The sequence below is a fragment of the Artemia franciscana genome, chromosome 19 (assembly GCF_032884065.1).
Source record: "Artemia franciscana chromosome 19, ASM3288406v1, whole genome shotgun sequence".
Taxonomy (NCBI): Eukaryota; Metazoa; Arthropoda; class Branchiopoda; order Anostraca; family Artemiidae; genus Artemia; species Artemia franciscana.
Window position 1 is genome coordinate 23312160 of NC_088881.1, and position 12335 is coordinate 23324494.

The following is a 12335-nucleotide window of genomic DNA, read 5'->3' on the forward strand; positions in this document are numbered from 1 at the left end:
TTACGAGATCATCTTTAACAAAATATGACCAAAGTAGCATGTACTACTTGAAAGAGAGAAAAAAAGGTATAAGAAAAACATCCACGCAAAAAGACCAATGGTTAAAGTGATAAAACAAAATACTAGTCACCAAAACTGATTAGATTCCCAGACTTCTAGAAATCAAATTTTAGTTAGTATGATTTTCAAGATCACTGCTAATTTTTTTCACTTGAGGCACTTATCTCTTGATTAGCCTGCATTTGATAACAAGCTACCATCTAGAAACTACCACTAGAAGCTACCACTTCTAGAAATCAAATTTTAGTTAGTATGATTTTCAAGATCACTGCTAATTTTTTTCACTTGAGGCACTTATCTCTTGATTAGCCTGCAATTGATAACAAGCTACCATCTAGAAACTACCACTAGAAGCTACCACTTCTAGAAATCAAATTTTAGTTAGTATGATTTTCAAGATCACTGCTAATTTTTTTCACTTGAGGCATTTATCTCTTGATTAGCCTGCATTTGATAACAAGCTACCATCAACCATAATACTTTTAACATGAAGAATGATGACTTTTACCATGAGGATTTTCATCTATGAAGACCTGCGCTACCTCCGAAATCGTAAAAAATAGTGGTATTTTTTTTCTATTACTCAAGCAAAAATTATCGTTATATAAAATTCTACTGGTATTGCAAGGCGGTAATTCGAGTTCTTCGTTCGAATCCCGGTGACCGGCAAAATCCTGCAAAGTATGCATGTAAAAGTTCCATGAATAGATTTAGAGTCTACATTGTGTTTATCATCCTTATCTTAGAAAAGCAAGCCGAAATCAAGATATGGTATTTGTCCTATAGCATCACAGTGGGTTTCATCTCAGCATGGTAATAAAGTTTCCATAGATAGAACTCAGTTGCTTCAACACACTGGGAAGGGGGGGGGGCTCAGATTTGGATTTAGGTGATGAGATTATACGGAAGGGTCTCCATGACAATCTGAACAAGAAAAAGAAGAAAATAGCGACGAAGACCACACTGCCTTTCCATAACAAACAAATACAAAGTAGAAACAATAGGGAAAACCTTTTCAAGACAGTGGAAATTAGTTCTGTGAATATTTCGGCCCTATGTCCAAGGGCCGTCTTCAGCACAATACGAGAACGAGAGAGAAAATATGTATATATAAATAAACTTACATTAAATTGTGAGAATTAAAACTAAATAATATTTTTTTAGAAACTTTTTTTAAAAAAAAAAACAGTGGTTGAACTTCGTCGAAGTAAGGATGCTAGGGCTGTTTTTAAAAAAACATTATTTAGTTTTAATTCTCACAATTTAATTTAAGTTTATTTATATATACATATTTTCTCTCTCGTTCTCGTATTGTCCTGAAGACGGCTCTTGGACACAGGGCCGAAATATTCACAGAACAAATTTCCACTGTGCTGGAAAGATTTTCCCTATTGTTTCTACTTTTTATTTGTTTGAAGAAGAAGAAACTATGGTACTTTTGTACTGATATAAAATTTGTCGACTTTCAATTTACACATCAAAAGTCAGCTTTACATTCAGAGCCTTAACAGTTATTCATTTGGTCATCCACCGAGACTTGGCCATTTTGATCAAATATTTGACTAAATGATAGCCATTATCCTCTTACTGAGATATCGCAGTAACAATCAATGGTCATATCTAAGAAAAAATAAAATAAAAAAACATATTCATCTTTTTCAATTTTATCTGATAATCTATGAAATGTTGATATCCTGACTTATCTGATGTTTTTATTATCTTGTATCTTTTAATTGTATTTCTACCTTTTTTTTATGTTTCTTTTGCTAAGGACATAGACAAAATATCTGGATATGAGGTTTATTTGCCGCTAGCGTGGATGGAAAAGGAGGAAAAGCAACTTCAGATAGACATGAAAAACTAAGAAAATACAACTACGATATATACTAGCTTCGAATCCCTTTTTATTTCTTTTATTCTCAAGAGGGGGACACTTCAAACATAAATAATGAATTATTGAAATGAAAGCTGAGCCAGTACGAACTTCATATTTCTTAATCTAAATCTTTATTTTTGTTAATGACTTGAAGTTTCTAGGCTCGTTAAAAAGGAAATTGAAGCTAAAAATGGATTGAGAAAAAAAATAGAATAAAACTGCAGAACTATATCGTTCTAACGTATACAAAAATTCAGTTCTTTGCATCAGAATGAAACGAAACAGGTGTAATGGGCTATTTGGCTATTTCGGGTTATTTCTCCTTTTTCCTCTAATGAGCTATTTCGCCTTTACAGCTAAAGCAGTGGTAGTTACCAGAAAATACATTTCACATTACATTCTGAGGATTAACACCATCTTCTCTGAGGATACATGCAAAGCCATATAAGCATAAGTCGTACAAGTAGCATAATTAGACCATAGTAAGTATGATGAGGGTAGTTGCTATTTCTTACCCAGTGAGGCAATGTCGCTCAATGCAACCATGCAAATTGTACTGAATTATTAAACTGCGATTAGCAGTGGAGTAAAATAATTGATTATGCTACGAGATTTACTTAAAAGAACATTTTGATGTGAATAATTGAAACTAAGGGAAATACAAAACAAGTTTGATTTATGTAACAATTTTTAAATAAGTCAACCAATTTTCTTTTAATCCTGTTCTTGGGTCAATATTAAAATCAATATAACATGAAAAAGCTTGAGTTAGGTTAAAGCTAGAGCCCTTAACCACGCATTACACTCGCGGTCGATGGCAGTGAATCAGACCTGCGCTACGCAAACCATTGGTCACCATGCGAAAAAGTTAAGTTGAACAGTTTTTTGTGTTAGGCTTAAACTACCTACTTGTATTTCGATTTGCAGAATCTTGTTGACCTGGCTCACGTAGAGATTCACGTTCGCTCTTATGTTTTCTGTGAAGAAGAACTAGGCCAGCCAAAACGTCGGATGGTACAAGATCTATGTCTTTAAAAAACTCCGAAAAAACAACTAGAAGAAAATATAACAATTTTAATAAAGAAAAGATCCGTTAGAATATCATCATAAATGTTCAGGTGACTAAAAACAAATGATCAAAATAAGTACATTATAAAACAAATAAAACATACAATAAATCAAAATATATTATCTTATTTTTCGTGAAGTAGAACTTCAAACATTTACAAGTGCAAAATAGCGATTCTCTTCAGTGAAAAACATATGAGCCGCTGAATGTATTCAAAGGACCTGAAATATTTCCTGTTCATCCTTTTTTTCTAATTGTCAAGAATGAAGTTGAAATGACTTCTGACGAAATACAGGATAAATTAAATAATTTTATTTGATCTTAATATCTGATATGAAAATTAGCTAATGAAACAATGCAGTGTTGAATGCTGTTCTTCTTTTGAGATGCGAGCGAATAATCTTAATTGTGTGTTGGTTAGAAGCTTTAAGAGTTAACGTAATATTTATTGGAAGTGGCAACATGTCCCCATTTCATTCTCGTATCATGGGGAGTTACTCGCATGTCAGGTGGCTAAAAAGGGCGTGGGAAGGAGGCTGGCTGTCCATCAATCATTTTCGGCTCTTAAAAACAGCACTAGAACTTTCAACATCTAATTGGATGCAACACTTTCAAAGTTTCTATAACCACCCCTTCTATATAAAGTGGCCAGGAAAAACTTTTTTGGCCCTTCATCGGGTCAAGTTTTGGAGGGATCTAATTCTTTTTCTATTCTTTCCTTTATAGAGAAAAGAGTTATTTGTCTTTTATAGACACATTTTTTGGGGGGAGGGGAGGACTGGGACAGTGCCACAGAAAATACTTATTGTACAGTAGGTTCCTCTGGGCACAGGGACTTCTGGCTGTCAGTTTCAAACTGACCAGGAACAAGAAGTTTTTAGGTAATTTTTGCGCAACTACATGTCTTGAACACCATAGGCGTTATCAGATTGAATTATTCTTTTAAGATTGCTCGGTTGGAGTTGGACTGGGGGGGGGGGAGAGGTAAATCTAAGTTTCACAAAATTCCCAATAACATCTCTTGAAATGCCGCAACCATAATGCTGGGAGTTTGTCATGATTGAAGCAATCTCTTGTATTTAACTGATTTATTTTTTAATTGGTTTATGGATAGCTACAAATAATGATATATTTTAGTTTTATTTACAAACAAGAAGAGCAAGGGTGGACTAGAGGAGTAAGGGTATACTGGGAAGTCCATTAAAGGTATGAGAGCACAAAAAGGATAACAATCCAACTAATATGTGTGAAAAGAGAAGGCATTTCCTGGAATCTTGTCATCTGCAATGTACGGAATGTATGGAAGATAGATAATATTAGAGGGCTTATCAGGAGCCTCATATTGTGATCATATACAAATCATAACAAAATTAAAAAATATTTGCACAAACAATAACCTGTATTTAATTTTCACTTAAAATTTTTAAATCACTAATTTCTTAAACTCCGGTAAATATAAAACCCCAGTTACTCACATAAAAGGGGTTTATCAAATACCATGCAACTGAGGCAATTACTATGCTGACAGAACCCATCAGAATCTAGAAAAAAAGGCTACACCAGCATAAAGAAGACATAGACAAAGCATTAATTTCTTATAGCTCTAATAACTCCTTTGATTCTGCTTTCGCTTGTCATATATTTAATAATCCCTCCCATACAATACTTTTTGAAAAATCTTCTCTCATTAGTAATGATTTGGGGATAAAATAGGTGGTTCGGAAATCAATCGAAACTAGTCTTGAAATAAATAACAGTATTTCTTTAAATAGGGACTTGGGCGAGTATTCATTAAATTCTTTATACTCAAATTTAATTAAAAATGATCTAACAAAATGTTTCACTAAACCAGTTTATAATAGTATTGAATCAGTTACAAAAAGGCCTTTGAGGCAAGCTGCCAAAAAAGCAAGATTAGTTTTGAAAACTTTTACTTTAACTATTCTGTTCTGTTTTACTTGAATGGATTTATCATCTCACATCATTTTATCTATCAGTCCTTTTTTGAAAAGTTTTAGTTTTAATTTTCACATTTTAATATACGTTTATATCTATATATATACATATATATATATATATATATATATATATATATATATATATATATATATATATATATATATATATATATATATATATATATATATATATATATATTCTGGCACTGTGCTGAAGACGGCGCTTGGTTATAGGGCCGAAATATCCACTGAATTGAATTCCACTGTTCAGTTGGATTGAAAAAAAGTTACACTGAATAAAAATATGCATAGTATGAATACGAGAGGACTGTTTCCAGCCGAATGTATTGGAGCCAAGTCTTGGACGAGAAAAAGCAAATGAGTGTGGATGCTGCGGTGGGGCTACAACTAACCCCTAAATATTTTCGGGAGAGACCAAGTCCCCTATTACCGAAAGTCTCATTAAAGCCCTAACATTCCATAAAAAATTGGCTTTATATTTGAAGATAAATTATTAAAAATGATAAACTCCAGCTCTATGTGGAAAAATAAGAATGCATTTTGTTCCAACAAATTTTTACAACAACGGATAAATTACTCAGCAAAATAATAAAACAAGCAAAATTCACTCACAATTAAAAAAAATGTAAAATATGACCATATATTAGGTTAAGCATCTGATAAATAGAAAAACTACGTATTAAAACTTTTTACATATCTTATATAAAATTTTACAAATTTATGAACTACTAACATTGGGTGGCAAATTTGATTTATTTACCAACGTTTAGAATTCATTACGACCAAACAAACAAAGAAAAATATTTTAAAAACTTTTAAATTACTGAATATTCTCGTTTTCTCGTATGTTGTCTGATGTATAAAAATCACAACATTACTGCTTAATTTTATCATGATTTCCAATATCGGGATATATCTGCGTGGCTCTATTTTGCTTCTTTTAAAGGTAAGTAAAGAGTAATGCAATAACTTAAGACAAATATAAATTACTATAAATTTCAATCACCTTCCACTCTTTCTGCTGAAGTTCAACTGAAGTTCAAAACATGACAAATTTAAAACGTTGAAATTTTTAAAATGCTTCGGAAAATAAAAGCGCTTATCTAGTTGCATTTACTTAAATATAGCAACTACTTTCATTGATATAAAAAATAAAACGTAAAAAAAAAAAAAATATAAAATATAATAAAATTAAATATTATAATAAATTATATATATATATATATATATATATATATATATATATATATATATATATATATATATATATATATATATATATATATATATATATATATATATAAAATATATATAATAATAAAAATATAATAAATATTATAAAAATATAATAAAAACAATAATAAAAAAATATAAAAAATAAAACGTAAAAAATCCAGTCCAAACGTTTTGAAAAGTTAAGGTAAATAACAACTTGAAAATGCCAACCGACTATTAGTTGACTCGTAATAAGTTTTCAGCATTGTCTAACTTATAAGCTTTATTCGAAGTCTTAACGACGCTCTTTAAGTTCATGCCAAAATGTTTTTGTGTAATTTCTGTTCGAACAAACCGTCTCAAAATATTTTACAATCATTTGTAAATTAAATTTTACAATATTTTACAATCATATTTTAAAATATTTTAAAATTATAGTTACTGACTAGATATGATCACCCATGGACAAAAACAACTAGATAAATTGGTATTTTCTGATATTTTTTTTTTTCTATCAAAATTTTTTTACGGAAGTTCTGACGTCTTATTCGAGGCCTTCCACATTACTGATCAGAACGTTTATGTAGTTCTAATGTCTTTAACTGTAAGCAAAATTCGGTTAAAACAACCCATCAGAATTTTCATCAAGATCCCATCCGCAGAAATATTTGGATTATCTTTTTCCTTCCTTTTTCAACTACACCGAACGACACTTTTCAAAGGGCAGAATACGAGCTTTCATAAACTTTCTTATGCAAATAATCCCGTATACACATGTAGGAGCTTAATAAACTGTCCACATTTGGAATTAGCACAAAACTAGAAGCCCTTAGCATATGTTTTTTTTTTCCACGACTTTTATGTTCTAGAGTTTCACATGTTACTGGTAAGAATCACTTTTTAATTATTGTTGATCACCATATACTGTTTGAAAAAATAATTAATAATCAATAATTATCAAATATCAATAATCAATCACCAAATAATCAATTTGGGTTTTGGATTGTCTAGATAAGTCTCAGCTTGTTCAATTTTTTTATACGTTCCAAATGAGACGTAGGATTCAATTCAAGGCAGGGTCGATTGGTTCCAAAGTATTTCTGGGGTAGACAAAAGAGACTGTCTGTTAGCATTAAGGATATACACATCTTAAGGGGGTATACAACTATCCAGGATTGAAAAACTTATTTCTCCTTCCCGAATAATTGACAAATTACAAAAAGATGCACTCTCCATTTAATAGAAAGTTTCTTTCCTGCAAAACAACAACTGAAGCTTTTTCAATTGTTAACATTGTCTTCACCATTATCATTATTTAGCGTAAAAAAAACCTTCATTGCATGTTAGTACTAACATCATTCGTTTTCCCGCAAAAAATAGGTTCCACCTATTACCTCTTTGGTTATGTAATAATTTTTTCCTCCAAAAAAAAACCTTATTTTATTAAATACAAACATCCGCTTTCTTTAATGCTCCTTCCTTTAATCAAATTGTATTATCTAACTCATTTTAATATATTAATTATAGAGCTTTTGGTAAGGCAACAACTTAGGTCTTTTTTTTAATTGTAGAAGTTCTATTAATTAAAAAGCTTCCCTTTAATATGAATTTCCATATTTTTAGTTAAACTTCACGATCTTCTGCTTTTGAATGCTAGTGTAAATATTAATCATATGTTGGTATATGGAATGGTTTTCATTTCTTTCATCAGACTCCAAGAGTCGATAAAGCGACATTAGAAAAGTCAATACAAGTCCTATTTCCCGTGAATAGCAATAGCAAAGTAGAAAATACTGAAAACGACGCATGAAAAATGAGCATAGACATAAACTTTGCATGACTTTACGCTTGAATTTACCCCATATTAAAAAAAAGAAACATTTAAAGAATGGTGGCTCAACAAAAGGAATTGGCGACAGACCAGCCGTACCAATCCTAAAATACAATTTAGATCAAGGTATATATAAAATGAGATTCTCTATTTATGTACATTGTAGATATATTTGTTTGTATCTATTACCTGAAACATCTCTGAAAATAGCGTCCAGACCTATCCTTCCCTTCCTGAAACAAGAGCAACAGAGTAAACAGCAAAATAAATGCCAAACTCTTTCACTTAGTGTAGATGCCTCCGACCCATTGGCTGAATCATAACGACCGAAACTTCTTTGTTCAAATCGTGCATAAAAACTAAGCCAATCAAAAAACAGCAACGCACCAATTAACTGAAAGGCAATTAGGATCCAAAAAACAATGACAACACCTGAAATATAAAAAGGAATGTGAATAAAATGCGTATTTTTAGTTTATGTAAAGTCTTAGGGTAGTTGATATTTGACAAGACAAGGAACAAATCTAGACAAACACAATTCAGTTTAATTGCGATCCTCATACACAGCTCACACAGAAACGTATTTATTTTGGACAGCTATATTTTAGGGGTAAAATAGCACTAAAAAGAATGGTGCATTATATGGACTATTATCCCTGAACTGTCTAATGAGACTATAATTCCCCCAAATTTTCTAAATAACCATTATATTAAATAACCATTATAAAAAGACCAGATTCTTACGTAAATAATTAATTGTAGTATACAAGGATGGCAAACGTGAAAAACTATAGTAATTTCTTGTGTGACGTTGTCAGATAACAGGCTCCCAAAAACCCAGCATGATCAACTGACTGATCCAATCCTTTGTGTCTAATATATTAACATAAAAAGCTCATGAAAATGCAGGAAAATATTGGTGCCTCAAGCTTTTGGGTGTGAGGATAATAGGGAAGATGGGTGGTGCTCGTAATAGGTCAGATGCGTCATTAACCAAATTAGCAAAAGCTTGTTCAGGAGCAACTGACTCAAAATTTATGTCGGTACTAAGTTCAAGGCTAACTGTGTTGTCAATTCACAAAAGTGTACAGGGTAGAGGTGCAAAGTTATATTCTGGTCTTTAGAAGGCAAAAGGATGTCAGTCCTACTCCTTTTAGTTTATACCCGTTTTGAGTTTGATTAATTGTTTGAGTTTGAGTTACTTGTGTAATTTTGTTCGTTTTGGTCTTAATTTATTTACTGATTTATGATAGTTTTATGCTTGAAAAATTATTTTACTTTATTTCTGCTCGTCTTTCATTTTATGTAGCTCTTTACTTTTCTTTGAAAACCTGCTTTTGTGGAAAGAATTTTTTTAAATCAATTATGTAACAATGATAATCAGATATGAAGTTAAAAAGAGAGAGATGCATCTGTATTGTATTTTTAATTTTTTTTATTTTAGTAATGCTTGTAGGACTCCTTCTTACGTATGTATAATCAGTAAGCGTCATATTCTGTGGTAGGCACAACACTTGACTGGGTAGAGAATTTAAAGTGCCAAAACCCTAAAGGCAATGGTATTCTCCTGATGAGCCCTTGTGTTGGGTTGTTGCCTCTGAATTATTTGTCTTTATTGTTTCTACTGTTTGGTAAATGACGACTTATACTTATTGACGACATGACTGCCTGTCCATGGATTATTCTTTATGGTTGATTGTGTATGGCTATGCTGTTTGACCTATGTGGTTGTATGGATGAGTAGGGTTAAGGCCTCATTCAAGTGCTGGTCTATATTAATCATTAATTTAGGAAAACAGTTTTCCCTTTCTCCTTCTATCTCCTTTCTTTTTTTCTCTTTTTTAATGTGTTTGTGCTGTTGCATTGATTTCTCTTTTCGTTATATATATATGTTTAATGGAAGTATAAGAAAATGTTTTCTTTTTTGTATAGTAGAAACTATACAAATATGTATGCATCAAGGATGATGCTATGCGGACTGATTTATATACAGGAATTTTTCACAATAAAGCTCGTCCTTTTTTTAAAAGTTTTTGGTGGCATTATAATCTACTCAAAACTATCTTACATAAGCCTCAAACTGACTTGAATAATACTTACCCCACATCGACGTTAAAAAAGAAGGATCGGCACATTCAAAGTGCTTTTGTCTGAAAACAAAAGCTGATCCAACGGCATTTACTACTATCTCCATTAGGCACAACCCAAACCTGAAATATGGAATGGATATTACACCAGGTACCTTTCAGAGGTAAAAATAAAAAATACCAATACTGCTTGTCATTTGTTTATTCGGATATAAAGGGACTCACAAGGAAAGTTTAAGAGCCCCTCCGTGATTATAAGATAAATATACACACACACATATATATATATATATATATATATATATATATATATATATATATATATATATATATATATATATATATATATATATATATATATTACGAAGTAAAGTTTGTTTGATAATTTGAATAAGAAGTGCTGAGAAATTTGAGAAAATTTGAGATTTCAGGATGGACCCAGATAGAGACTTCGGGCCTAGGCTCCAAAGTTAATATTATATATATATATATATATATATATATATATATATATATATATATATATATATATATATATATATATATATATATATATATATATATATATATATATATTGGGAATTTTCAAAAATCCCTATTTCAAAGTCAATTTTTTTCAACACCAAAGTTTCATCAAAAAATGAAAACTAGTAGCTTATCAAAGTAACAATATGACAGTAAGAAAGTATCAAGGTAACAGAAATACCAAAGTAACTATAAGAAACTTGCATAGCTTACAGCCCTTGCCCCATAAATCAAAGTTGCCCTTTAAATCCAAGTATCAAACTAAACAAAGTTGTGAAGTAACAATAAGCAACTTGAATAACTCACAGCCCTTTTCCAGTGGCTGGGGAGGTTTACCTTGGAGGCATAGTTATTTGGCCTTTAAACTATTTGCCTTCCAATCATTTTTGACTCTTCAAAAGAAAAATAATTCCTATTTCCAATCAAATGAGCCTCCTCTAAAGTTCATACGGTCACCTCTTCCATAAAAACCTTATATCCTCTATACTCAGCTTAAATGTCTTATACTTAGCTACATTTCTAGTGTAATTTTGCCTGCATCATAGAAACTAAAAACGATACAACCAAAACTCAGGCAAATATGACGTATATATGCTCTAGAAAGATATTCACAAATATGACATCACTCACAGGATTTTATTTACTGTAGATCCCTCATATCCACTAATTTGACTATTTTTCTTCATTTTGATTTCCTTTTGGATAAGTCAGCCTGGTCAGGAGTACTTACACAATGACCATCCATGAAAAAAAAGAAAGAAAGAAAACAAAAAAAGAAAACGCTTGTAACACAATAAAAGCAACACCCAACATCCTAAGACTACAAAGTAATGTCATTTTCATTTACCTTGCATATAAAAATGTTGAGACGTTTTCTCTAGCTCTAGCTTCAAAAATTGTCCCTTTCGTGCTGTAGAATCCAGTGCAAATAACTATCCCAATCGTCACTATTTGCAATGCTATTTCTGTGTACAGGTAAACTTGAACATTGGAAAAATCGGGACAGATTAAACTAGTATGATATATCGCTGCTACCACGACGAGGATAATGAACCTTAAAAAAACAAGAATTAAAATAGTAGATAGACGAGGCTATATAAAGCCAGGTCCAGGCAAACGAATAAATCGGAGAATCTTCCAAAAATAATCTGACACTTCCAGAATGAAGTGTCAGTTGCAGAAATGAAAATAAAGGCAAGGTTAATGAAAAAAGAGAACATGCAAAAGTTTGTGGAGGAGGTTAGTGTTGCCGATTGGATCCCTGTGTTTTCTGAAGAAGAATCCACTACGAGAGCACTTGAAAATCTAATATCTGTTATTCTACCATTTATGATAGTGGGTGTCCTATTAAGGTAATGAAAGTGACGAAACAGGAACCCCGTAAGCCATGGATAACGAGTGTAATACTGGAAGAAATAAAGCTAAGGATTGAGCTTTACCAACGATTCGATACAAATGATGGTCCGTATGAATTGTTTTAAAAACAGCGTAATTTAGTGAACGAATTACGACACAAAGCTATGGCCAAATATTATGATTGAAAGTTTTCAAACAGTAAAGGAAATATGCAAGAAACATGGAAACTGATAAATGATATGACCAGTGGAAATGCTGAAATTGGAAGGAATCAAGTACAACTTGAAGGGTACGCCCCTGCTGATAAATCTGGAATTGCAAATAATTTGGGTAATTT

At 31.5% G+C, this 12335-nt stretch overlaps 1 protein-coding gene across 4 annotated transcripts in view; it reads right to left on the reverse strand.

Moving 5' to 3' along the window:
• LOC136039445 (diacylglycerol lipase-beta-like) overlaps window positions 1–12335 on the reverse strand; it is a 121850-nt gene that overhangs the window by 88895 nt on the left and 20620 nt on the right. For all 4 annotated transcript variants that reach the window (XM_065723200.1, XM_065723199.1, XM_065723201.1 and 1 more), the window contains exons 3-6: window positions 11490–11696; window positions 10131–10240; window positions 8220–8462; window positions 2846–2989 (exon numbers count right to left, since the gene is read on the reverse strand). In XM_065723200.1, the coding sequence (XP_065579272.1) occupies window positions 2846–2989; window positions 8220–8462; window positions 10131–10240; window positions 11490–11696 (704 nt within the window). The remainder of the gene's footprint in view (window positions 1–2845; window positions 2990–8219; window positions 8463–10130; window positions 10241–11489; window positions 11697–12335) is intronic.